We start from the raw sequence: 24,355 nt of genomic DNA, 5'->3' as shown, positions 1-24,355 counted from the left end.
CCATCGAGTGTGAACGCGACCAGTGGTAACGCTGAAAGTGAACGCAGCCGACGCGCGCGAAGGAGGGTAGATCGCGCGCTGTCTATACAACTTTAACATCCACCCGCCTTCGTCAGTTTTCCGTGATCATGATGCATGCAACTGCGTCGAAATATCGGGAGCTCGACAAAAATCAAAAAGGTAATCACGGTCTATATCCCGGTCAATATAAGTCTAAGGGTTTACTAAGATCGTTTTTTGATAATATTAATATTTTCGGAAATAATCGCTCCTAAAGGAAAAAAAAGTGCGTCCCCCCCCCTCTAACTTGTGAACCATATATTAAAAAAATATGAAAAAAATCACAAAAGTAGAACTTTATAAAGACTTTCTAGGAAAATTATTTTGATCTTGATAGGTTCAGTAGTTTTTGAGTAAATTACGGAAAACTACGGAACCCTACACTGAGCGTGGCCCGACACGCTCTTGGCCGGATTTGGTTATTCCACTGCGCCAATGGAATGACAGATTATTACTTGCTTAGTTTAAGCGTATGCATTATGTACAGTTTTTTGTCTTCGTTACTTTTCTTAAGTTTTGTATGTGGCTAAAAAACTAACTTTCGCATATTTCTTTGGCGTTGTGCAAACATTTCTCCACAGTATCATTACCATGAGTTTACGCAGTCGATACTCGCTAGCGTCTGCGTAAAAGATTTCTATGGAGAATAGTACAGCGCCGTCGGCGGTCACTCGTGGAACTAAAAATCGGCAGTATGAGTTCAACGCTAGCGATTACTTTTCGATAGGTATTTTACTTAGCTCGCTAGCGACTACGTTTGTAACGGCTGCCTATAGAAATCGGTACCATGAGCCATGAGTCACATTTTTGACATACGCTATCGAGCAATACGTTATCGACTGTAGTAATCTATTTCACTGGCATTTTGGAGCGTGAAATCTTATTAGAACTCGCGTTAAAGTGTATTTTCTTATCATTATTTATGGAAATAATGTCGAAAAGGCATTATTTGGGATATGCTAGCGAAGGCTGCCTAGGTATATGACGTAAACAAAAAAATAAGCCGAATATGAGAAGTTAAGGTCACTAAACTTGACTTGCAGAGGTCATCATTGTACCTGTTAATACAAAGGCAAAGGGTACTTAAAATATAATAGAATAGAATAGAATAAACATATAGAATACTTTATTAGCCACTTGAAACTAAAATATTTCATCATAATAAACTAGGGCGACTGTACTTAGTACCTACAGTTGAAAGTAATTATAGACATAATTGAAATGCCTATTTAAAGTAGATATGTACTTACTTACTTTTGCATAAAGTCGACTAGTAGTCGAAACTGTGAAATACTGGTACGCATTTTAGTTCACGATAAGAAACACAAGATCACAGAACAGCAGTAAGCAGCCGGAGGACGCATCGGATACTTCAGCACTCAAACACTCACTCAAAATAAACTTAAGTTGAGAACTGTTGAACATTGATTGACATTATTTTATTAATTTAATGTAAGTAGTTTTTAAAAAACAATATTGTTCATTGTATCATTATAAGCTTACTTCAATAAATAATATTTTTACTTGATTGGCAAACTAACCAATACTAATACTGCAAGAACCCGCTAACACTTTACATAATAATACTGTTTCATGACGTTTTAAATTAGCAGGGTTATGTTTACATTTTTTAAATATCATCCTATTCCGTTGTTTCAGTGTAGTGAAAAAGAGATAGGGTTCTAATGTGAAGTTAGGCGCGCCACTCCAAGGCCAATCCCTATCGAAACGTTAACTACACGATGGATCGAGCTTACGTTAGCGAGTATAGTAAGCGAGTGATTGACTCATGGTACCAGTTGTATAGAAATCTATTCGAACCGCGTTTAGACGCTAGCGAGCGTAGTAACGTAATGTATGTTTTCGATAGCAACTCATGGTAATGCTACAGAACTAAATCAAGATAGAAGGAAAATGCTCGGCGATTAACAGCGAAACCGAGCGTGTAACGTTTTGTGTCGAGCCTATGACGTCACGAGTGTACTTTAGTGATGGGAACGTTGTCGCCGCGTAACCCATTCGATTGTTTGTGGAGGTTGCGTGCGGGTTGCCCGCCGAAGTTAAAAATATCGGATGTTCATCTTCGTTGTGAAATAAAGTAAGTATATACCTGTATTCGTGTGATGACAAACAATTCACTAGTAGGTATATAATTTGCCTAAGGCCAGGAACAAAGATTTTAGTAGGTAGGTATTAATACTAGTTAATATTTCGTAATATTTTTAAGAAAATCGACCATGTACTCACAGCATTATCCTCATGTTATTTGTTACAACTTTTAGTAATATATAAATATAATTAACCATTAACACATTTTTAGAGTTATTTTTATTCATAATAAATATAGAGCGTATTATGTTTGTATTTGTTTTTCTGCCGACCACAAATTCAACGTTAATACCGTAACTGTAACCTATTTTAAAGTTAAATTTACTTTTCACTCGTACTTTATATGTATAGTTTCATAACAATATAAAAACATAATTATAATTCAGCATACATGACGATATAGTTCCGTGGTGCACCACTATTCTTAAGTTCGACGTGAGTTCGACGGACAAAATAACAAATCTACCTCTCTCTGTTGTCTGCCTCTATTTATAATCATTTGTTTTGTCTCCGCTGTATCTTTTTTCTGTATCTCTTGCTGAGGTGTGCCAATAAAGAGTATTCTATCTATCTATCTATCTACCTTCACTTTGTCTCGACAGTTTGAATAGCCTATTTTTATATCGCTTGTTTTAAACGCACGCCAAGTCGGACTCGTCAAATTAAAGCCGCAATGGAAAACTAGTTTGACGGCCGTACGTCAGCTAATGTTTTGATAATAAAAATAGGAAAATCGTGTTTTTTATTTAATAAAAAATATTTTAGGACAAATGGTACTTACCGATGATAGGAAACACTTTGTTTAACACCCTTGCTTTTATTGGTGGTGTTTGAACAGTTAATTATCGAATACCGACCCATTTTGTATTTTTCACTGTATGTCACTCGCGGGCAGCGGTCGGGAGCAGACTGACTTGCGCGGCGAACAATGTTGCTCGCTATTTAACTTTTCCGCACGCGAAGTAGATACACTTTTTCCTTCTATCTTGATTTAGTTCTGTGCATTTCTCATATGATACTATTCTAAACTCAGACGAAGGATACTATAGACTAGACGCAAGCGTACACCCGTAAGGGACAGATATAGAATAATGGAGCGAATTTAAGAATCACTTTAAAAATGGCTGACAGTTTACCATAAACAACCTACGTAATTTGGGCGGATTATAAGCTTGACAAGTCACGTCCTTATTGTTTTCCACAAACTCGTTTGTGGCAACGGCGGAAAAGTGAAACTATGACAAAGACAAAAAATAACATTTTGCTCTCTCTCACTCTTATTATAATTTGTATGTGACCATCACGTTCGGTAGTGGTATTATTATTTGGCTGTCTAATCTATAGTATAGTATCCTTTGTTTAACATTCTAAATTTTCATGTCACAAACATGGTTAGCTTAGCTTATATTTAAAGACGGTCAACCTTGGAACTATCTTGGCAAAATCTTGGCACTAAAAAAAGGCGCGAAATTCAATTTCTGTGGGAATTCATTGAATTCAACCTTCGCTCCTACATTTTCAATATTTTTTTTAGTGTTGTGGCTCGTCAATGATTCCGCTAACGTCAAGCAAAGCACGCGTTTTATGAAGACCACTGGAAGCTGAGCCCTAAATTTTTGGATTTTGCCGCCGTTTTTTAGTGCCAAGCATGTGCCAAGATTTGGTTGGTACCAATAGTAGTAATTTGTGTACAAAACTGGCAACATTCTGATTTTCGTTGAATTTCGAATATTGACAAGACGAGTGTTTACGAAGTTAGTCACGGTCATAAATACATTCATTAGTTTTTTTCATTATAGTAATTGTTTTTTTAGTGAACCTATAAATAGTAAATAATTATTCATTATATATATTTCAATACAAAAATAGCTGACTGTAAGAATATGTATTAATTTTTCCTGTAACAAATATATGTAACATATGTATATTTGGCAACATTGTATGTGCTAAAAGAATTGTCAAAATTTCAGTCAATCAAACAAACATGGATTCTTCTCAGTGTGAGGAATCAGAAAAATCTTTGCATAATGAGAGTGATATGACGAAAAGTTATAGTAGTGTTCCTAAAATCATGTCAGGACATAGTAATAATATCGTTCATAAGCTGTTTAACCGAGAGGTAAGACTATAATAGACTAATCTAGGGTTGTTTACACGATTGAACGCTTGTATTTTTTTTGCATAGCGATTGAGACTCAATTTTTACCTGCGACGTCCCATTGTAATGTAATGGTATGACCTTAAGGTAAGAAAGAGATTAGAAGTGGCGTATTCACACATTATTGTAGAAATTGGGTGTCTTATTTACATATTTTGACCATTTCTTCAGTAAAAAAAATAGAAGCTTTATTTTTATCAAGTAAATAATCATTGTATCGTCAGGTGTACCTGAGCTGTACTTGATAAAACAGAAACATTACCGGAAATTACTATTTAAAATCTAATCAATGCATAATCCTTCCATTTCCAGTGTTTAATATAATTATTACAACACTATCAGAAGTATTAGCTGGAATTCAGTATACTAACAAGTTTCATTTTAACTTCTTACATAAATAATTAAATTGGCATAGAAAAAACACCAAACCAGGGTCATGTTTATTAAATATTACTCCTGACATAAGATTTAACATTCCTGGTACCTATGAAGATTTTTTATGGTGCTCCCACATTGGCTTTTATAAATGTTATATAACATTGTGTGACAGGGAAAGCAATGGCACTAACATTAAGCTGTCCTTGTCACAATGCTATATAACATTTATAACAGTCAATGTGGGAGCACTTTACATTTTACATTAAATTTTTATCCATATATTTTTTTTAATATTATCTCTTCTCTTCTTCTTCTCAGCATATTTGCGTCCATTGCTGAACATATGCCTCTTTCATGGATTTCCATTCTGTTCTATAAGCGGCGCTTCTGTGCCAGGTCGGCCTTGCCATTGTTTTGATATTGTCCAAATCATCTGGCTTGTGGTTTCCTGTCACTTCGCCTTATATACTAGCAATAATGTACTATTATAATGGACATATTTATAATGAAAATCCTTCTTTGCTACACTTGTTGCAATACTTATGTCATGCTGCCCCTCGTGCTGTTCCTGCGCTGCCGCGATTTGCCCTCACTGACCACACACTGCCCTACTCGCGCGATTAATCGCTCTAGGTTGTTGCCGGCCATTTGACTCGCGCCACAAAACGGAACAAAATAGCAGCATAACATGACGAGCGGCATAACAAGTAGCTCGGCCATACGCCGCTCGTCGAGTGTGGGGCAGAGGTATAAAGGGGCATTCCATGATTCTCACTCCTGTCCTGATTATGCCACATAATATCATCATCGCCATAAAAAATAATTTTAAACAAAGTAAAATTAGAAAAAAATATTTGATGAATAGAGTTGTCATGGATTTTTCAAACAAACAAGATCAAATTAATATCTCACAATGTAGGTTCAAATTCCATGAACAGATTTTGAATTGTTCATTTGTATGTCCCAGACCCTTTAGCACAACTTGTCTTGTCGCGCGCGAGTCCATACGCGCGCGACTTCAAGTATGGACTCGCAGGCGACAAGGCAAGTTGTACCCTCGCATTTTTAAAATAGTTGGGTACTGAACTGATTAGTTAAGGGGTGCTTGGTCCCTTTCTCACATATACATAAGTCAACATGACAGATAGGGACAGCGATTTTTTGGCTTATTCAGGTTTTTAAAGTGTTAATGAAAAGCGCCATTAGTAATTGATAAAATATTATTATCTATTAACACTAGAATAAGTCTTTTAATATAATTTAAGGTACTAACTTTGAAAATGAGTGCTTCATTTCGCCGTTAAACGTAAGTTTGGCGAAAAAACTAGAAACTGTATAACTGTAATCTTTGTTTTCAATAAAAAAAAGAGGTCAGGTCTTAGGAGACTATAATATATGATGCTTTTATCACAGAGGACTTCTTGTGTACAATACAAGTAATACAGTTCAGTCCAGTTTACATGACTTTCCAACCGAAATTCTGATAAAACATGCACTTATTTGATATGTAGCATAAAGTTATTTTTATGGGTCTTCCCAAACCTATCGGAATCGGCTTTCGCCGCCCAAAAATCGCTCGTCAATATGAACATGCGTACGCATGCATTCAGCTTTCCGACGCGTAAGTCTTCATACTGACTTGTGATTTTTATTCGGCTAGAAGAGCCGATATCCCGTCGATTTGGGGAGACCCTATGACGGAAAACTTCCTGTCTTTTATTTTATTGTTTTTTAACCCCCGACGCAAAAACGAAGGGGTGTTATAAGTTTGACGTGTATGTCTGTCTGTGTGTGTGTGTCTGTCTGTGGCATCGTAGCTCCCGAATGGATGAACCGATTTAGATTTAGTTTTTTTTTGTCTGAAAGTTGAGTTAGTCGGGAGTGTTCTTAGCCATGTTTCATGAAAATCGGTCTACTATGTCGCAGTCGGGGGTTTTTTCAAAAAAATTTTTTTTTTTTTTTTTTTTTTAAATCAAAGTATCTTTTACAGACTTCAGGCTACACATCACGACGCTACAATGACCGGGGCCGCCGAATATTCGAGCGGATCCCGCCACGGCTCCGGTTCTGCCTCATGGACATTGTGCCCATGTCCTACTTCAGCAACCACGTGTTCATGGGGTTCTCGCAGTGTGGACAGTACCTCCTCAGCTTTACGTATAGCAATGGATCGCAAGTTTATTTTAGGGAGAATGCTAAGTTTACGTAAGTTTATGAACGTTCCATAGGCCCATGCATGTCTACACAAATTAAGCTGTTTCGTACGGTTATTTCCTCGCGAGGCAGCTCGTTATACTGTGTATATCCTTATCCACATATTCATCAAATAATTGGTCAATCAGTATCATAGAGTTGACAGATAGATAGGTGTTGATGAATGTTGACAGAAGTTCTCTGGGAGTTATTTACAGAGGCCCTCGAGTTGTCCATGTGGGCGCGACAGCACACAAAACAAGAAAATTTGGCGTATTTTTATCTACCCTACTTGTTATTCAACTCAACTCTGTAGAAAATAATTAGTCTTATTAAAGCTGCGGATTGTACGAACAGTGTGGCGCACAAGTAGCGGCACGTATGTTTAGCGCTGAGTGAAATGTGGGGGGGACAGCTGTACATGGGGACGCATACCCTTCGCTGCCTGTTATCCCCTGAGAGACCTGCTTTTTAGGGTTCCTTAGTCAACTAGGAACCCGTATAGTTTCGCCATGTCTGTCTGACCTGTCTGTCCGTCCGTCCGCGGATAATCTGGTACCAATATGTATGGCTGAAATTTGGTACCAATATGTATATCAATCACGCCGACATAATGCAAAAATAAAAAGTGGAAAAAAAATGTTTTATTAGGGTACCCCCCCTACACGTAAAGTGGGGAATGTTTTTTTTTTATTTCAACCCTAACGTGTGATATATCAGGATAGGTAATTAAAAATGAATACGGGATTACTAAAACGATTTTTCGATTATGCTCATATTTTCGGAAATAATCGCTCCTAAAGTAAAAAAAATGTGTCCCCCCCCTCTAACTTTGGAACCATAAGTTTAAAAAATATGAAAAAAATCACAAAAGTAGATCTTTATAAAAACTTTGTAAGCAAAATTAAAATAATATTATTAATAAAATGTCTATGTCTATGTCTATTTTGAAGTTTTTGAAAAAAAAATACGTGAAACTACGTAACCCTACACTGAGCGTGGCCCGACACGCTCTTGGCCGGTATTTAATTCTGCGCAATAACGGTTAGCGCTAAACTTACGTGCCACTTCTTGTAGCGGGTTGTGAGCGGTCGTGAGCACTTAGCCCGCGGCCTAAAACTACCCAAAACGTACGTCACTTTATGTTTACATCCATGAAAAATTATAAAAGCCACTTAAAAAAATCTACATTTTTGCAGCTTGCATTTCTTGTCCTGGGTGCCCGGAAGAGTGGTCCGATCGGTGCACAGAGTGCCCCTATTTGGCGGGGACGCGGTGGACAGCCGGCTGACCATATCCATGGCACAATGGAAACATAATCCTGGCGTGCTGGTTGTCTACGGGTTACCGTGAGTGACTAATTTGTTTATTTGCCTGCCTTGTGATTTTATTATACCTACCTATACTAAATATCTGGGCGACAGAGCTTCGCTGGAAGTTCTATTTTATTATAAAGAAAATGCATGAAAAGTCGAAAATTCGCGTTTCCCGGGACCTAAGACTAAGCTAGATGATTTTTCACCCCCGAAAACCCCACATAACAAATTTCAGCGAAATCGTTAGAGCTGTTTCCGAGATCGCCGGTATATTAAAATAATTATACAAGAATTGCTCGTTAAAGATATTAGATAAATTCATATCAAGGGTACAAAAAAGTCTAGAAAACGCATTGCGACTAATTATTATTTCTTTTGGATTTACTTTTTTATGCAAAGCAAGATGACAAAGAAAATTTCTTGACATACAAACTGGCATACTTTATTACAGGGATTCATGTACGGAGAGATCTCATCTCAGTGTCATCGGAGTGCCACGGTTAGGATGTAGGAAATGTGCAGCTATGGCGAAAGAAGAAGGTAAATCCATACTAATATTATAAATGGGAAAGTGTGTGTGTCTGTTTGTTTGTCCGTATTTCACGGCAAAATGGAGCGACGAATTGACGAGATTTTCTAAGTCTCAGATCTTTAAAAGTTACTTGAGAGGTATGGGATCATTTTGCATCAAAAAAAGTTTTTGAAAAATGACTTTTGGAAATAACATAGGTACAGGCTATGTTATTTCCAAAATCTGTAAACGCCAATCTTCATCAATTTGAAATAGATGGAATGTTTCCTTAGACCGTTTTCGCGTAGCAGCACGGGATCTGGTAGCTGGCCTTACTGACCCGCTATCAAAATATACCCTGTATATCTTTTTGAAGCCAATATTGTCGAAAATTTGTTTTATTTTTACATATTCGATCAGGAAATAACTTTTAAAGTTATCTGGCGGTGTTAGAATGGTATAACAATAAAATGTAACAAAATCCAACCAACATTATTTTTTAATTTTGACACTGTTGCTTTTCGATTTTAACTGTCAAACTTATATGACTGACAGGTCATTAAATAAGGCTTTTTTGAAGTATCATTTAGAGTGGTCCCTCCTTCAGAAACTAAAAATATTTTTTTTTTTAAATGTTGACTTACGTACTTTTTGCAGAAATATTATAGTTGGAGACTCAAATTTCTTCCAGGTTATAAGTACTATTTAGTTAACCAAAATGAAAAAAATATTGTATGATAGAGTTAAATACTTTTAGAGAAAAATCATATTTCATGAATTTGGTTTTTTTTTCTGCTGGCTGAACCACTGGGAATTTTTCAACAAAACTTTGCACAATCATACTACTAAGTGTAAGTAACTATAGAAAAAAAAACAGCTTCTAAACATTAAAGGGCATTTTTTCTTCCCTTATCCTGCTACGGCCTTTCTTATAATGTAACTACTATGGCAAATCTATTTTCAGATGGTCAAAACTGGGGTCAAAAATGTCTAGAGCACAACTTTGCTATTCACACAAAGTTCTTCTGCACATCCGACTCCAGTGTATACGAGCCGGTGGTCCAGCTCGCCTACTCCAACCAAATCATCATCTACACCGACTTCATACACATCCTAGAAATAGATTTCGTCAAACCCGACCAGGACAAACCTATGGAAATAGACGACTGCAAATCATCTTCAGACAGAGACGAGACCAACTCGATTTACACGAACCCTAGTACCCCAGCGTCTGACGTGTCCGCTGTCTTCCATTCCCCCAAATACCAGAACACGGTTGTGCAAAACATTCTAGAAGACTTCTCAGATTTAGACGCGGAGCCTTTTCAAATGTCGAAACCGGTGCAGTTACCTGACGTTATGGGACAAGAGCTCTGCATTCAAGCCTCTTCAATATCGTACAATTTAGTCGAAGAATGGGAGGGCCCTTCGCCTTCCATTAGAACTTTAATATCACCTCCTTTAAGGTCACCCAGGAGAAGACCCGCCGAAAGCATGTCCAGGTTCAACGAAACGCATAGAATCAAAGCGGACAAAGCTTACGAATTTGTAGAAGAAACTGAAACGAAATGCGAAAAACTTAGTATCTTCAGAAAACGAAGGTTAGCTGACAAGAAATATGAGTTTTCTGAAGACAATAATGAAAATATAGTCCCGTTCAGGGTTTTAAGGAGTAATAGGAAATACTTTACTGGGTGCACTAGTAAAATGCGGCGGCCTAAGTCGCCACCAGTGGAAGTTTTAAGAGCACATAATCAGATAAGTAGACCTCCTTCGCCGACGACTAGTGAGAAAGAGGGTCTATCATGTTTAGAATCTGATGATAAAAGCGAATCGGAATACAGAGTGATGGAAATGCTTGACGACGGATCTCTGAAGACGGTAGCGGTTCATGATAACACTTCGAAGACGTTGTCGGAGTGTCCCGTGAACGCGCACGATCCATATTTGGTGCATTCGGAAAATTCGCAGTGCAGCAAGTTCTTCACGAGATATTTTGTGGAAAGCGACGACGAAATTACTTCTATTGCCACGGATTCTGAAGGTAAGTTCGTATTTATAATGTCTTCTTTTGAAATTCACGGTAAGTTTTTTTCTCACAGGTCATGAGAGTACAGTTTTTTTTCGCCGACGTGCAAATCTGCATGATGTACAGTGAACCAATTGGAATTCTTACAATCAGATTTATAACGTCATTGATGACATTACATTGTTCCACAGTGGCCTAGGGTTCCAACCGGTCGCTAAAATGTTGAAGCTCTTGCCAAAATAAATTTTGATAGTGAAAAGACTTGAATTACAATGAATGTTCAGCTCGAGGTTAAACTGCAAATCTACATGATTATATTACTTCCAGACGACTGCATATCAGGATACCACGTAGCCCTCCACCTGCAAGCGCACGGAGCAGGCTACGCGCCGCTGCAGGGCGTGAGCGCGGGCGCGTGGGCGCGCGTCACGAGCGCGCCGCCGCCGCTCACGCTGCGCGCGCAGCAACGCAGCCTCGACACCGAGCTGCTGTGTAACGAGGTATAATCATGATACACTGTGCCACTACCTAGTACCTACACTTATTAGCACACGGGGCAGGCTACGCGCCGCTGCAGGGCGTGAGCGCGGGCGCGTGGGCGCGCGTCGCGAGCGCGCCGCCGCCGCTCACGCTGCGCGCGCAGCAACGCAGCCTCGACACCGAGCTGCTGTGTAACGAGGTATAATCATGATACACTGTGCCACTACCTAGTACCTACACTTATTAGCACACGGGGCAGGCTACGCGCCGCTGCAGGGCGTGAGCGCGGGCGCGTGGGCGCGCGTCGCGAGCGCGCCGCCGCCGCTCACGCTGCGCGCGCAGCAACGCAGCCTCGACACCGAGCTGCTGTGTAACGAGGTATAATCATGATACACTGTGCCACTACCTAGTACCTACACTTATTAGCACACGGGGCAGGCTACGCGCCGCTGCAGGGCGTGAGCGCGGGCGCGTGGGCGCGCGTCGCGAGCGCGCCGCCGCCGCTCACGCTGCGCGCGCAGCAACGCAGCCTCGACACCGAGCTGCTGTGTAACGAGGTATAATCATGATACACTGTGCCACTACCTAGTACCTACACTTATTAGCACACGGGGCAGGCTACGCGCCGCTGCAGGGCGTGAGCGCGGGCGCGTGGGCGCGCGTCACGAGCGCGCCGCCGCCGCTCACGCTGCGCGCGCAGCAACGCAGTCTCGACACCGAGCTGCTGTGTAACGAGGTATAATCTGCTACACGACTGTGCCACTATTGTCCCAGATTTGCAGTGGCGGCTGGTGAAAATTTCTGCTAGGCAACACCAAATCAAATCAATTTTAGGCAAGCCGGTGGGAATCGGCTTGTATGGACCAGCCGCTGCTGCAGATTTGTAAGTTCACATTTTTGACACATTTGTTTTGAAGTATGTTGCGATGTGGCTAAGACGTATCGTTTGCCAAATCTAACGATTAATTTCGAATTGGTTGAATCGATTAGGCCCTATGTACAAGGTTTAAACAAATATACGATTTCTGTCGACTTACTGAAATGTCATTTAAACCGAAATGACAGACTCTGCCACAGCACTAGTTTAAAAATAAAAATGAATGATAAATGACATAATAAGTAAATCCTGCGTGATAAATGAATACCGTAAAATACTCACTAACGAAGATCCGCAAAAATGTAACATGTGTTAGATTATGTTTAAAGTAAGCGAAATATTGTTTTTATGTACTTGATTTTTTTAAATATTATTACAGGATTTTATTTAAAATTTTATTAGGTTGCGCGAGTTTACGTTTTGTGGACGCTGTCATGTGCCAAAAAGAGGTTCTTACAGCTCTGTTCGGTTCTTATACCTACACTTATTAACACACGGGGCAGGCTACATGCCCGATACAGATGAAGTGCGAAAAGGGTTTCCTTCGGAAACGTACGAATGTGTCATGCTAGTTCAGTCAATGTCAGTACATCTTGTACTGACACTGACTGAAATAGCATGACACATTCGTACGTTTCCGTAACAATTCGAAGGCAAATCTTTTCGCACTACATCTGTACAGGATTTCGAAGTCAACCCTGATTCGTCACATTAAATACTCATAAAAAAAAAAATCTTGACTCGTCAAGTTAGACATTCGTCAAATTCTCGACTCGTCAAGTTAGACATTCGTCAAATTCTCGACTCATCAAGTTAGACATTCGTCAAATTTTCGACTCGTCAAGATAGACATTCGTCAAATTTTCGACTCGTCAAGTTAGACATTCGTCGAATTATCGTTACGTCAAGTTAGACATTCTTCAATCTCTCGACTCGTCAAGATATACATTCATTAGACTTACGGTCAATATAAGTCTAATGAAAATAACCGTGAATAATTCAAAACTCTTAAGCGACATTCGTCAAGTTCTCGACTCGTCAAATAGACATTCGTCAAATTCTCGTCCCGTCAAGTTAGACATTGGTCAAAATCTCGACTCGTCAAGTCATTCGTCAAATCGCCGGCGAGTTTTTTCAATAGTAGATACGGATTACGGACTTATAAAGTTCGCCATCGGGCCATAAAAAGGGCTTGTTCCGCTCCCAGTGAAAAGTATAATCATTAACTCACTGTTTTCGTTTCCTCAGGTTTGCGGGCGGCTGTGCAAGCTGAACGGCAAGAAATTCATCTACTGCTTCGATTGGGGCTGCCACGTCATCGACGTTTGTCAGAGCAGCGGCTGCTTATCGGGGGTGAGTACATTTGTATTTTAACCTACTAAGGACCAAGGTCCTACCTTATTCAGTTCGATGAAATTTAAATAATATTCAATTGGAACAGAGTCGCATTTGTTTTGTTTCGTTAACTTTTCAAACAAAACCAAAATCAGTTCTATTCCCTGGACTAAAGGTTAATTTAATACATATATGACAATGCATAACTCCATCATCACCATCAGCCCCTTTATCGCCCACTGCTGAGCATAGCTCTCTTCTCTTCTGGAACGCCACTTGTCCCGGTCCTGAGCTACTCTCATCCAGTTGTGACCTGCAATTTTCCGGATGTCGTCCACCAAACAAGCTAACGGATGCCAAGCGCTTCTTACATCTGTAAGCGGCCACCATTCCGTTAACATTTTAGTCCATCTGCCATCACTCTTTATGTTTCGTGCGCGATAGGGATCGTTTTGTACAGCATTTTATTAGAATATCGAATGGATATAACCTTGTTAAGGATTAATAATTCTGGAAACGGACAATGTGTCGTCAATAATAACGTAACGTATATTTTTACAGTTATTTTTAAGCGATGGTGGCATAGCGGTAAGAGCGTACGACTTTCAGTTCGGAGGTCTCGGGTTCGAACCCCGTCTCGTACCAACGAGTTAGTTGTTCGGAACTTATGTGCGAAATGTCATTTCATATTTGCCAGTCGCTTTTCGGTGAAGGAAAACATCGTGAGGAAACCGGACTAATTCCAATAAGGTCTAGTTACCCTTTGGGTCAGATGGCAGTCGCTTTCGTAAAACTAGTGCCTACGCTAAATCTTGGGATTAGCTGTCACAGCGGACCCCAGGCTCCCATGAGCCGCGGAAAATTCCGGGATAACGCAAGGAGGATGATGATGTATATTTTTACAGTTGTGTGCAATGTGGCTCTGGGCGAGCGATGACACGGGCGCGTGCGAGCCGTGCCGCGCCATCAGCGCCGGCTGCCCCGCGCACCGTCTGCAGTACGCCGCCGAGGTGAGTCATGTCTCTTTCGTACTTATTACTTAAGAAAGAGACGCCATCGCGCAAGCGGTGGAAGGTTCCCGAATGTTCTCCCGGCGGTGACCGAACGTAGCCGATCACACCCGAGGTCAGCCGAACGCCTCCGCCATCAGCGCCGGCTGCCCCGCGCACCGTCTGCAGTACGCCGCCGAGGTGAGTCATGTCTTTTTCGTACTTATTACTTAAGAAAGAGACGCCATCGCGCAAGCGGTGGAAGGTTCCCGAATGTTCTCCCGGCGGTGACCGAACGTAGCCGATCACACCCGAGATCAGCCGAACGCCTCCGCCATCAGCGCCGGCTGCCCCGCGCACCGTCTGCAGTACGCCGTCGAGGTGAGTCCCGTCTCTTTCGCACTTATTACTTACGAGAGAGACGCCATCGCGCAAGCGGTGGAAGGTTCCCGAAAGTTCTCCCGATGGTTAACGAACGTAGCCGATTACACCCGAACGCTGCTGCCATTAGCGTTCGCGATGATGCGGCCGGTCGGAAGCGTTACCAGAAACCAACCTCACATTTTTTCGCGGTAAAACAAAAGACTATCGCAGTTTAGCTAGTGTTATGGCCGCTGTACACACATGGCCAACAGTTCCACCAACCCCCTTGGCCATGTGTGTAGAGGGCTACTTGGCCGTAAGTTGGCAGTTGGCGCTTGCGCTTGCCGGCCAACCGATTCGTGTCGGTTTTTTGTCCACACATCAAAGGATCTTGGCGCCAATGGCCAACTGCGTTTACACGTTGGCGCTTCATTCAGTTGGTCGTCAGCCGTCAGAGAGGAAAGTAGTGATATATTTACGAAAATAATAAGTTTATCTATGCCAATAATAGTGTAGATTTTAGGAAATAAAATAACCTTGCAAATGTTTAATGTATTTCCTAAAAAAGATAAATGTTCTTATCAGAATATTCAAAAAATTGTTAATATTGCAAATAATTTAATTTTACTACGGGGTTATTATTTTTTAATATTTTTTTTCTGACAACGTCTGATGGTTTTATGGGCTGTTGAACTCCTATAAGTATTTTTGAGATATTAATAAAAAGAAGTCTTGCAAACACTAGTATGGTTTTATTTCATTAGACATTAGGTGACAGAACAGATCTATGACATGTAAAAATATCATAAAAAAGGTAGAAAAGGTATAATACGTAAAGAGGCCGTCATCAACACTCCCCACCCTAGTGCGCAGACTAGCACTAATCAACTAATGGTACAGGAGCCACGCGCGCCACCGACCGGCGCAGTACACCAGTAGCGGTGCTGACATCGACTACTCTGATGCGACCATCTTTTCCAGGCAGGACACTCTTTATGAGGCCCCGTGGCCAAACGTTTCGAGGGGAATCAGGGTCAACGACGAGCACAAGGTCACCGACACTCAGTGACTTCTGCTCCTGTTGCCACTTCTTTCTCGGTATTAAAAGTGGGAGGAACTCCTTCATCCAGCGTTTCCAATACATGTCGGCCAATCGCTGCGCTATTCGCCATTGCTTTCTTAGAGCTAAGTCCGAATCATCAAATACGCCATGAACTGGCAATCTGGATGAAGAACCAATAAGGAAATGGTTGGGCGTTAGCGATTCAGATGATCCCGGTTCTACCGACACGTGTGTCAATGGTCGACCGTTAACTATCCCTTCCACTTCCGCTAGCAGGGTGCTCAGAGTCTCGTCTCGAGGCGCTCGCTCTTTTAAAATGACACGAAGAGATCGCTTTACGGTACGAATCAAGCGTTCCCACGCCCCACCCCAATGGGGACTGGCGGGGGGGATAAAGGTCCAACGAATTTGATTGTTAAGAGCAGCGGCCCTTAGATACTCTTTGTCAAGCTCTTGGATGGATCTTCGCAGTTCGACGTCTGCTCCGCGTAGGTTCGTGCCGTTATCGGAATAAATGTGCGACGGCCATCCACGTCGAGACGCCATACGTTGAAGTGCCATAATCAGTGAGTCCGTAGTAAGTGTGTGGACAACTTCTATGTGGACCGCACGAACAGTTAGACAGGTAAATAAAACGCCGTAGCGTTTTTCTCGACGTCTGCCTACGGTGACTTCCATAGGCCCAAACAGGTCGATCCCGCAAAAGGTGAAAGCACGTTGATGATGCGCCATGCGCGCTTGAGGTAAGTCACCCATCCGAGGCACCTGAGGGGTAGCCTTTCTTAACCTGCAGAGCATACAACGAGACGCAACATTTTTCACGGTAGGTCGAAGCTGGATTATCCAATATTCTTGTTTTAGATCATTCACTACCGCTTCTTGGTGTCCGTGTGCAGCCTTCACATGGTAGTGCTTGACCAAGAGCCGAGTAGTAGGATGTCGCCCGTCAAGAATAATGGGTCTTTTAGCTTCCAGGGATACGTCGCAAACAGCATCTATGCGGCCGCTTACGCGTAAGACATTGTTCTCGTCCAAGTAGGGAGATAGATTTCTCAGTCGACTATCGCGTGACAACTCTTTTTCCGCCCTGACTGCTTGTATTTCACTAGCGAAGGAATCCTCTTGAGCCTGCCGCAAGATTAGTTGTTTTGCCTTCTGCATCAGGGCGTAGTCATCAAGGGCAATTCCTCTGCATTTGTGAATAAACTTTAGAACACAAGCAGTAGTTCTCAGAAATCGCAGAAACGAGGGGAAGCGCTCAGGGTCAGGAACCGGGAAACATGTACGTGAGTTTTGTACTATGGTCATACAAGCTTGAGCAGTGACTTCATTTTCAGGTTCCAGGACATTCGCTGGCCAGAAAGTCTCATCGCTGTACAAAAACTCAGGTCCCTTGAACCACTCGTTGAGAAAAGACTGATAATTGAACGTTTCTCTTGTGGCAATGTCTGCCACGCTCAGTCCTGTGGGTACATATCTCCACTCAGAGGGTTTTGACAGTTCGTCGATCTCGCCAAGTCTGTTGGCTTCAAATGTCTTGTATCGACGAGTGTTGTTGCCTATCCAGTGTAGCACGGTACTTGAATCACACCAGAAGTGCCGCCGAGTGATGTTCAAACGATGTGCTTTCGCTAGCGAGTCAGCAAGTCGAGCTGCTAACAACGCAGCTTGGAGTTCCAATCGTGGCACAGTTTGAGGTTTCACCGACGAAACGCGGCTTTTGCTGGCAACAAACGAGACAAATATTTGGTCGTTACTCTTCCAACGCCAGTACGCGACAGCTGACATAGCTTTAAGTGAGGCATCACTAAATACATGTAGCTCTAAGTCGTTGTAGCTTTGCTGGGTCGCGGCATGAAGAGAAGAGCCTGGTAGAGTTGCTGTCAACTCTTCTCCCATCTTGCACCTGACAGCGCACGACTGGTACCATCTTGGCAGACGAATTTCTCCAATAAGTTTCAGTAATTCCAACCAACTGCACCATTTTTTATATAATTCGTCTGGAATAACATCGTCCCAGTCGATATGGAGACGCCAGGTGTCCTGCAGCATAACTTTACCCTGTGTAGTGAAAGGTGACAAAAACCCGAAAATGTCAAAGATTGACATAATGACACGTAGCATAACCCTCTTGGTAGGTCTTTGTTCGCCTTTGATGACGCTATCAGGAATGCGCTTGAATGACACATCGAACCCTAGTTCATCCTTAGCAGGGTACCATATCAGACCAAGAGTCCGCTCACCATCGTCATGTTCGTCCTGTCCTAACTTCACAGCTGTATCACCTAAAACATCCTTAGGTATAGTGTCGAGCACGGCTGCGCTATTACACGTCCAGTTGCGGATTTCGAAACCTCCGGCGCTGTGAATATCTCGAATATTCTTTACCATCTCGATGGCGGAAGCTTCGTCCGGCAGACTATCGATATAGTCATCCATGTAGTGCTGGCAGTGTATAGCAGCGACGGCAGCTGGAAGCGTAGACTCGAACCTGCTAGCGTTCTTGTTCTTTATGTACTGCGCAATGAATGGAGAGCAGTTCGCGCCGAAAATCAGCGACGTCATCGCGTATGTCTTCACTGGACCTGTGGGGTTCCTACCTCTCCACAGGAATCTGAGGGCGTTTTGATCTACAGGATTGATTTTTATTCTCAAAAACATATCTTTTATGTCACCGGTTACTGCTACCCTATCCTCTCGAAAACGAACCATAATGCCGAACAAGGAAGCGAGTAAGTCCGGTCCCGTTAGAAGAAAATTATTGAGGGACTTTCCTTGACTTTTAGCTGCTGCGTCATAAACCAAACGCAGCTTTTTCTTGTTAGGATTGTCGACTCCAAAATGTGGTAAATACCACGTATTGGGCGTGAGTGACGTGTCGGCCATTTCGCGAGCGAAATCGTTTTCAAACAAATGGTTGACACGTTCCTCGTACCTGAGTCCATAAGCTTTGTCAGCTCGCATCTTTTTTTCTACACCCTGTAACCGCTTAAAGGCGCTAGGGTAACTATCGGGCAAGCTGACGTGCGGATCCTTCCATGGTAGACCCACTGACCACCTGCCATTGATGAGCACTGCAGACTTGTCTAACATTTCCTGCGCTTTCACATCGTCAACATTCTCTCTAGGCTTACCTGCAACACCCAAAGAGTCGATGGCAAACGAGCGGCGTACCTCATCGTGTAGCTCACGCAGGGCGTGCGCGACGGCGTCTTCCTCAGACACCACGCACAAGTGGAGCGTAGCGTGCGCCGAGTGCGCGGGGCGTGCAGCCCGCGGCGCGCGTGGCACGTGTACCGGCCCGTGTATACACCAACCTAAGGGGGTACGTGTTGCTGACGGCTCATCATCCTGCCCTAAACATAATTCTAAAGGCACAAGTAAATTATAATTGTCCTGACCTATTAACAACTCAGGCTTAGAAATCTTAGCGTAAGGAAGCTGATTTTTCAATTTTTTCAAATGTTCATACTGGTCGCAATCTACTAATTTGACATTTTGTACAGGTATACCTAATTGATCAACGCTACGTACATTTAAATTATGCGTACTACCATTAATACAAGAAATACGTAAATTGACAACAGTTGCTTCGCGTACGAGTTCGTCGTCCTTCCAGGCGCCGCACACGCGCATGGTCTCGTTGTGGCCGGAGAGGCCGGCGCGCGCCGCCAGCTCCACGCTGAGTAATGAAACTGTAGACCCGTCGTCCAAAAATGCAGTCGTACTAAACACGCCGTTCGGCCCGTGAATGTTGACAGGAACTACTTTCAATAGTACATGCTTTTCAGTATCTATAGAGCATGTCGCAGCTTCAGTTACAGGCGATGACGTAGAACTCGATGTTGTAGGCTCTGTGACTATGTTTGACTCGGGCTGCGGCAAGGCGCTGACATTTACATCGACGGGGCGAGAAGTTGAAGTATCGCCGTCTTTGTCGATATATTCGTAGTGCAGTAGACTGTGATGTGCATCTCCGCAATTATCCTTGTCGCACATAGGGGCAGAACAAGTCTCACGATCGTGACGTTGCGATATGCATTTGTAGCAAAGTCCATACTTCTTAACGTGGCGCCATCTGTCTTTACGTAAGGCGCGTTTAAACTTCTTGCAATCAGGCAACTTATGATATTGAGTGCGGCAAAATGAGCACTTATCGTTCTTCTCTGTGTTGTCACGTTGGTCAGTTTGCAACAGTATTGCTTGCGCTTTTGGTGCAACTTTCGTAATAGTATCGTGTTGCTTTTGTTTATTTTGCTCAGGGCGATAATTTTGTAGATTGACGTTAGCAGTCGTAGCGATCTTGACAGCTTCGGTGTTCAGAAAATCGGACATAATAGACAATCGTGACTTTCCTCCCTCCTTAATCAATGGGAAGCTGTAGTCAGACCACTTAGAGACAAGGACTGGTGGTATCTTTGAAATTAGCAGTGGTACAATACTGAGACCTTGTACATACTCCTCGCGCCCCACTGCCTTCACAGACTCGACAAAGTTTTGAACTTTGACAGAAAAATTGACAATGTCTTTCTGGTACTCTTGGGACATGGGCTGAAGCTTCTTAATGTCGTGAATAAGTCTGCTTATTATACATTCGGGGTCGCCGTGACGAAGTTCAAGTGTCGCCATGATGCGATCAGGCGAGGCGGCGGACATAAGCAGGGCTGACACGGTTTCTTTAGCTTGTCCATGTAAACACTTACGTAATCGCCATAAGTTTTCCTTCGGGGTAAATTTACATACTTCAGTAGACTCCTCAAACGCTTGTTTAAATTGTAACCATTCGAGCGGATCGCCGGAAAACTTGGGTAAATCTCGCGGCATACACATGCGGCTCAAAATGTTGTCGTGTGACTCATCTTTAGTGGAAGCGAGTGTCAAATTTTTAACTGCAGTTGCAAGCAATTTGATCGTACCGTTCGAGTCGGCGTCGGGAGCTGCCGGCTGATCGCAGTCGCGCGGGTTATCAACATCCTCGGGGGCGCGCTGCAACGGATCAAGTTCTTGCGAGCTTCGCTCTATCCAGTCTTCGACATTTTGACGTGTGCTCTTGCTAGCGTTACTAATGTGGGAGCTGTGACGTGACGTTATACCACTCTGGTGTGAACTGTATTTCTCGGACTTTAGGTCGGCTAGATCAGCCTCATACTTCAGGTCTATCAACTCGTTAGCAATCTTGGCCTTTTCAATAGCGCGCTCATATTCCAACCTTTTCCTTAGGGCAGACGAAGACTTTGACAACATGCTGTGCGCTGGCAGCGGGTGCGGCACATCGATGTGCTGCGGTGTTTCCATATGGCTGCTACCGGCGACGAACGTCGTGTCCGCAGGTCGGATGGTCATGGAGTGCGGGGGCGAAGACTTAGATAGTCTAATGACATCTGTTTTTGCATCGCGCTCTGCGCGAGCAAGACTTCGTGTCTTAATAGGTTTTCGAATCATTTTGTAGCTCATAACTTACGTGCGCGGTTCAAAACATAACACTAGGACGGCTGCGATGGACCAATGATGGTTTTATGGGCTGTTGAACTCCTATAAGTATTTTTGAGATATTAATAAAAAGAAGTCTTGCAAACACTAGTATGGTTTTATTTCATTAGACATTAGGTGACAGAACAGATCTATGACATGTAAAAATATCATAAAAAAGGTAGAAAAGGTATAATACGTAAAGAGGCCGTCATCAACAACGTCTATGACCAAGAATTTCCTAGATTTTTTCATTCCACGTCCATCTTTCATGAAGAGCCAATGCCAAGTGATTGGTTCGCCAATGTGTAAACAGCGGCTCTTATCTTGGCCAAGGGGTTTCACAAAGGGCTGGTGGAACCGTTGGCCATGTGTGTACAGGGGCCATTAGAAACAATTTCTAGTTATTATACCGACGCTCTTAGTAAAATACGTTTGACTGACGGTGAGAATTGTACAGTCAGCCACAAAGATACAAAGTGTAATAAATATGTATGTTTGACTTTAATGTACCTACAGGCAGTAAAGGCCTAGTCCTAAAATATTATTCTTTTTCAGTGCCTCTTTGTCTGGGATTTGGTGAGCGGTGTCTACAGGACCGAAAAAGTTACAATGACTGAAGACGCGAGCCAGGAAGGCTCCAGAGGTAAAGATAATAATTATATCAACCACATATTTGTATTATTATACATAAAAAAGCTTGAAATCAGTATCGGTACATATTAAGGAACTGTATTTTATTATAATATGTCTATGGACATGACGACACTTTCAAAATGACGTTGCAAATTGTAGAATAAAATTTGTATATATTTTTTAGTTTCCGGTGCAGACCGGGCGCGCGAGCTTGCGAAAAAGCTAGGACCAATCAATATGCCGTCCGGCTGTGAAACTAGGCTGCTTACAACTCTTACAGGTATGTAATACGTACTTATTATAATAAAGTGTAATGGAATCTGAAATGAGGTATAATTGATCAATGCAATAGCAAAGGTCGGCGGTGCTGTTTAACACGGGCAATAGGCTAGTTTCCTATACTCAAAATAAAATATTTTTCAGTACAGATGGTGTTTTTTTTACGCACTAGTGCGAGAAGTGGTTCATTATATGTCAGGTCAGGTCGAAACTTCGGAGGCTCATCTGTACTGAAAAACGTCGTACGATACACGTGCGAAAAGGAAATTCGTAACTCGTGTCGATTTAAAACACTCCCTTCGGTCGTGTTTTAATTTATCGCCACTCGTTTCGAACTTCCTTTTTTACGCACTTGTATCGTAATGTACTATTATGCAGTGCACGAAATAAAGCATCACATGATTAGAAGAAAAATATGGACAGTAGTTATTTTTAAACATAATTTTTATTTAACAAGTCAAAGAGAAAGATATAAAGTAAATGAATTGACCGTGACGTCACTCCTCAGTATTTCATAGTAATTCCATATTTAAACAAATTGATTTGACTAGTAGGAAACTAGCCTATTTGGCCGCTCGTCACACAGGTCGCAATTGTCAACCGAAAGTCGTGCAATTTTGTTACCGAGTTGTATTATAAAAAATATTTTTGTTATTTTTCAAAATACAAAAATAAAGGAATTAAGCGCGAATAAAGTCTATAGTCTATGGCTCTTATGAGTTAACTGTGATAATAACTCAACGATCAAAGTATTTTCACTTGTAGGTTTTACTAGCTTTTTCCAGCGGCTTTGCTTGCGTTAGAAAGAACAAAAAGTAGCCTATGTCACTTTCCATCCCTTCAACTATCTCCACTTAAAAAATCACGTCAATTCGTCGCTCCGTTTTGCTGTGAAAGACGGACAAACAAACAGACACACACACTTTCCCATTTATAATATTAGTATGGATTAGCGTTTTATTATCGTCAGGTTAAGTTAACGCATTATAAAACTTGAGTGACGTCTACATCTAACTTTTGTCAACAGGGCGATCACTAAAGAGACTGACAGACGTGGACAATTGCATCGAGATCACCAAGAACCATCCAGACAGTTCCGAATCCGAATCGGAACCTGAAGAGGAAGATTCCGACTAAGCGTCTGTAAGTTCCGACTAGGGTGTTTACTGTGCTCTGCCTACCTATTCCCAAAACACTAACTTCGAGATCACCAGAACCATCCGGACAGTTCCGAATCTGAATCGGAACCTGAAGTAGATCCCGACTAAGCATTTTCAGAATTTGAGACCCCCCAATTAGCGAAAGTTGTTAACAAAAATTAACTCACTGTCAGTTTTGTGACGATAATTAAGCATGAAATTTCAATAAAAATATTGTTTTTGTGTTAATTACATAAACTTTAAGCGAGAATCTACATTCAGAATGTGAAAAAAGATAATTTTTAGACAGATTTTATGCTTAATTGTCGTCACAGTACTGACAGTGAGTTAATTTTTGTTAACAACTTTTCCTAATTGGGGGGACCCAAATTCTGAAAATGTCCCTAAGCGTCCGTAAGTTCCGGCTAGGGGTTAAGTAATCATAATTTCCTCGGACGTTTAAAATAACATTTGCATCTTGCGAGTGATAGGCTCAATTTTATGCAACTATTAGTTGACAGGACGACCCTAGGAGCTACTTATGTTTCCAAGATCAATATGACCAAAAGCGACAGTTGGATGGTATGAGTGAGATAGAAATAATTATAATTGCGTCCTATTGGTCAGTTAAGCTATTAGAATTAACAATAAAGTGTTAGTAAATATATAATAAAGTAGGTCGCACGCACATTGCATTAGGCACTAGCATAAGCGAGTAACTTATGAGCTATAGATACTCTGTCAAACAAGTCTGTCAGTAAATAAGAACAAAGAAAACTGTAGGTATCCTTTTCCCTAGCACCCTAAAGAAAAGGATGCCTATAGTTTTCTTTGTTCCTGTTTACTGACAGACTTGGTTGACGAGAGTATATCGGCGATAGAAACGAACAAATAGTCGCTCCCGTCTAAATAAAACACGCGAGCGAGTTATAGCCGAGCGATGAACTATAAATCGCTCTCTCTCTCTTTAC

At 42.0% G+C, this 24,355-nt stretch overlaps 2 protein-coding genes across 2 annotated transcripts; both read left to right on the top strand.

Moving 5' to 3' along the window:
- The first annotated feature begins 4,177 nt into the window (after positions 1-4,177).
- Positions 4,178-11,410, top strand: LOC125226632. The gene is made up of 6 exons (XM_048130667.1): positions 4,178-4,288; positions 6,696-6,910; positions 8,098-8,247; positions 8,666-8,754; positions 9,690-10,769; positions 11,082-11,410. Exons 1-6 carry the CDS (start codon positions 4,208-4,210, stop codon positions 11,258-11,260), a joined length of 1,794 nt encoding a protein of 597 aa, XP_047986624.1. The 5' UTR covers positions 4,178-4,207; the 3' UTR covers positions 11,261-11,410.
- On the top strand, positions 11,263-23,480 carry LOC125226443. The gene is made up of 10 exons (XM_048130425.1): positions 11,263-11,272; positions 11,315-11,433; positions 11,466-11,612; positions 11,645-11,791; positions 11,824-11,970; positions 13,360-13,464; positions 14,352-14,456; positions 21,889-21,976; positions 22,151-22,246; positions 23,273-23,480. The coding sequence occupies exons 1-10, from the start codon at positions 11,263-11,265 to the stop codon at positions 23,380-23,382; spliced, it is 1,074 nt and encodes a 357-aa protein (XP_047986382.1). The 3' UTR covers positions 23,383-23,480.
- The last annotated feature ends 875 nt before the right edge of the window (positions 23,481-24,355 follow it).

This window comes from Leguminivora glycinivorella, chromosome 5 (assembly GCF_023078275.1).
Source record: "Leguminivora glycinivorella isolate SPB_JAAS2020 chromosome 5, LegGlyc_1.1, whole genome shotgun sequence".
NCBI classification, from domain to species: domain Eukaryota; kingdom Metazoa; phylum Arthropoda; class Insecta; order Lepidoptera; family Tortricidae; genus Leguminivora; species Leguminivora glycinivorella.
Note: the sequence above shows the minus strand (reverse complement) of the source record. Positions and strands in the feature narration are given on the sequence as shown.

Bases quoted from the DNA above. Each gene is read 5' to 3' on its own strand.
- LOC125226632 (XM_048130667.1), top strand. From the start codon at position 4,208: ATGACGAAAAGTTATAGTAGTGTTCCTAAAATCATGTCAGGACATAGT. The intron at 8,248-8,665 runs GTGAGTGACTAA...ACTTTATTACAG, and splicing joins CTGGTTGTCTACGGGTTACC to GGATTCATGTACGGAGAGAT. The intron at 10,770-11,081 runs GTAAGTTCGTAT...TATTACTTCCAG, and splicing joins TATTGCCACGGATTCTGAAG to ACGACTGCATATCAGGATAC.
- LOC125226443 (XM_048130425.1), top strand. The intron at 11,434-11,465 runs GTATAATCATGA...GCCACTACCTAG, and splicing joins CCGAGCTGCTGTGTAACGAG to TACCTACACTTATTAGCACA. The intron at 22,247-23,272 runs GTATGTAATACG...TTTTGTCAACAG, and splicing joins GCTGCTTACAACTCTTACAG to GGCGATCACTAAAGAGACTG.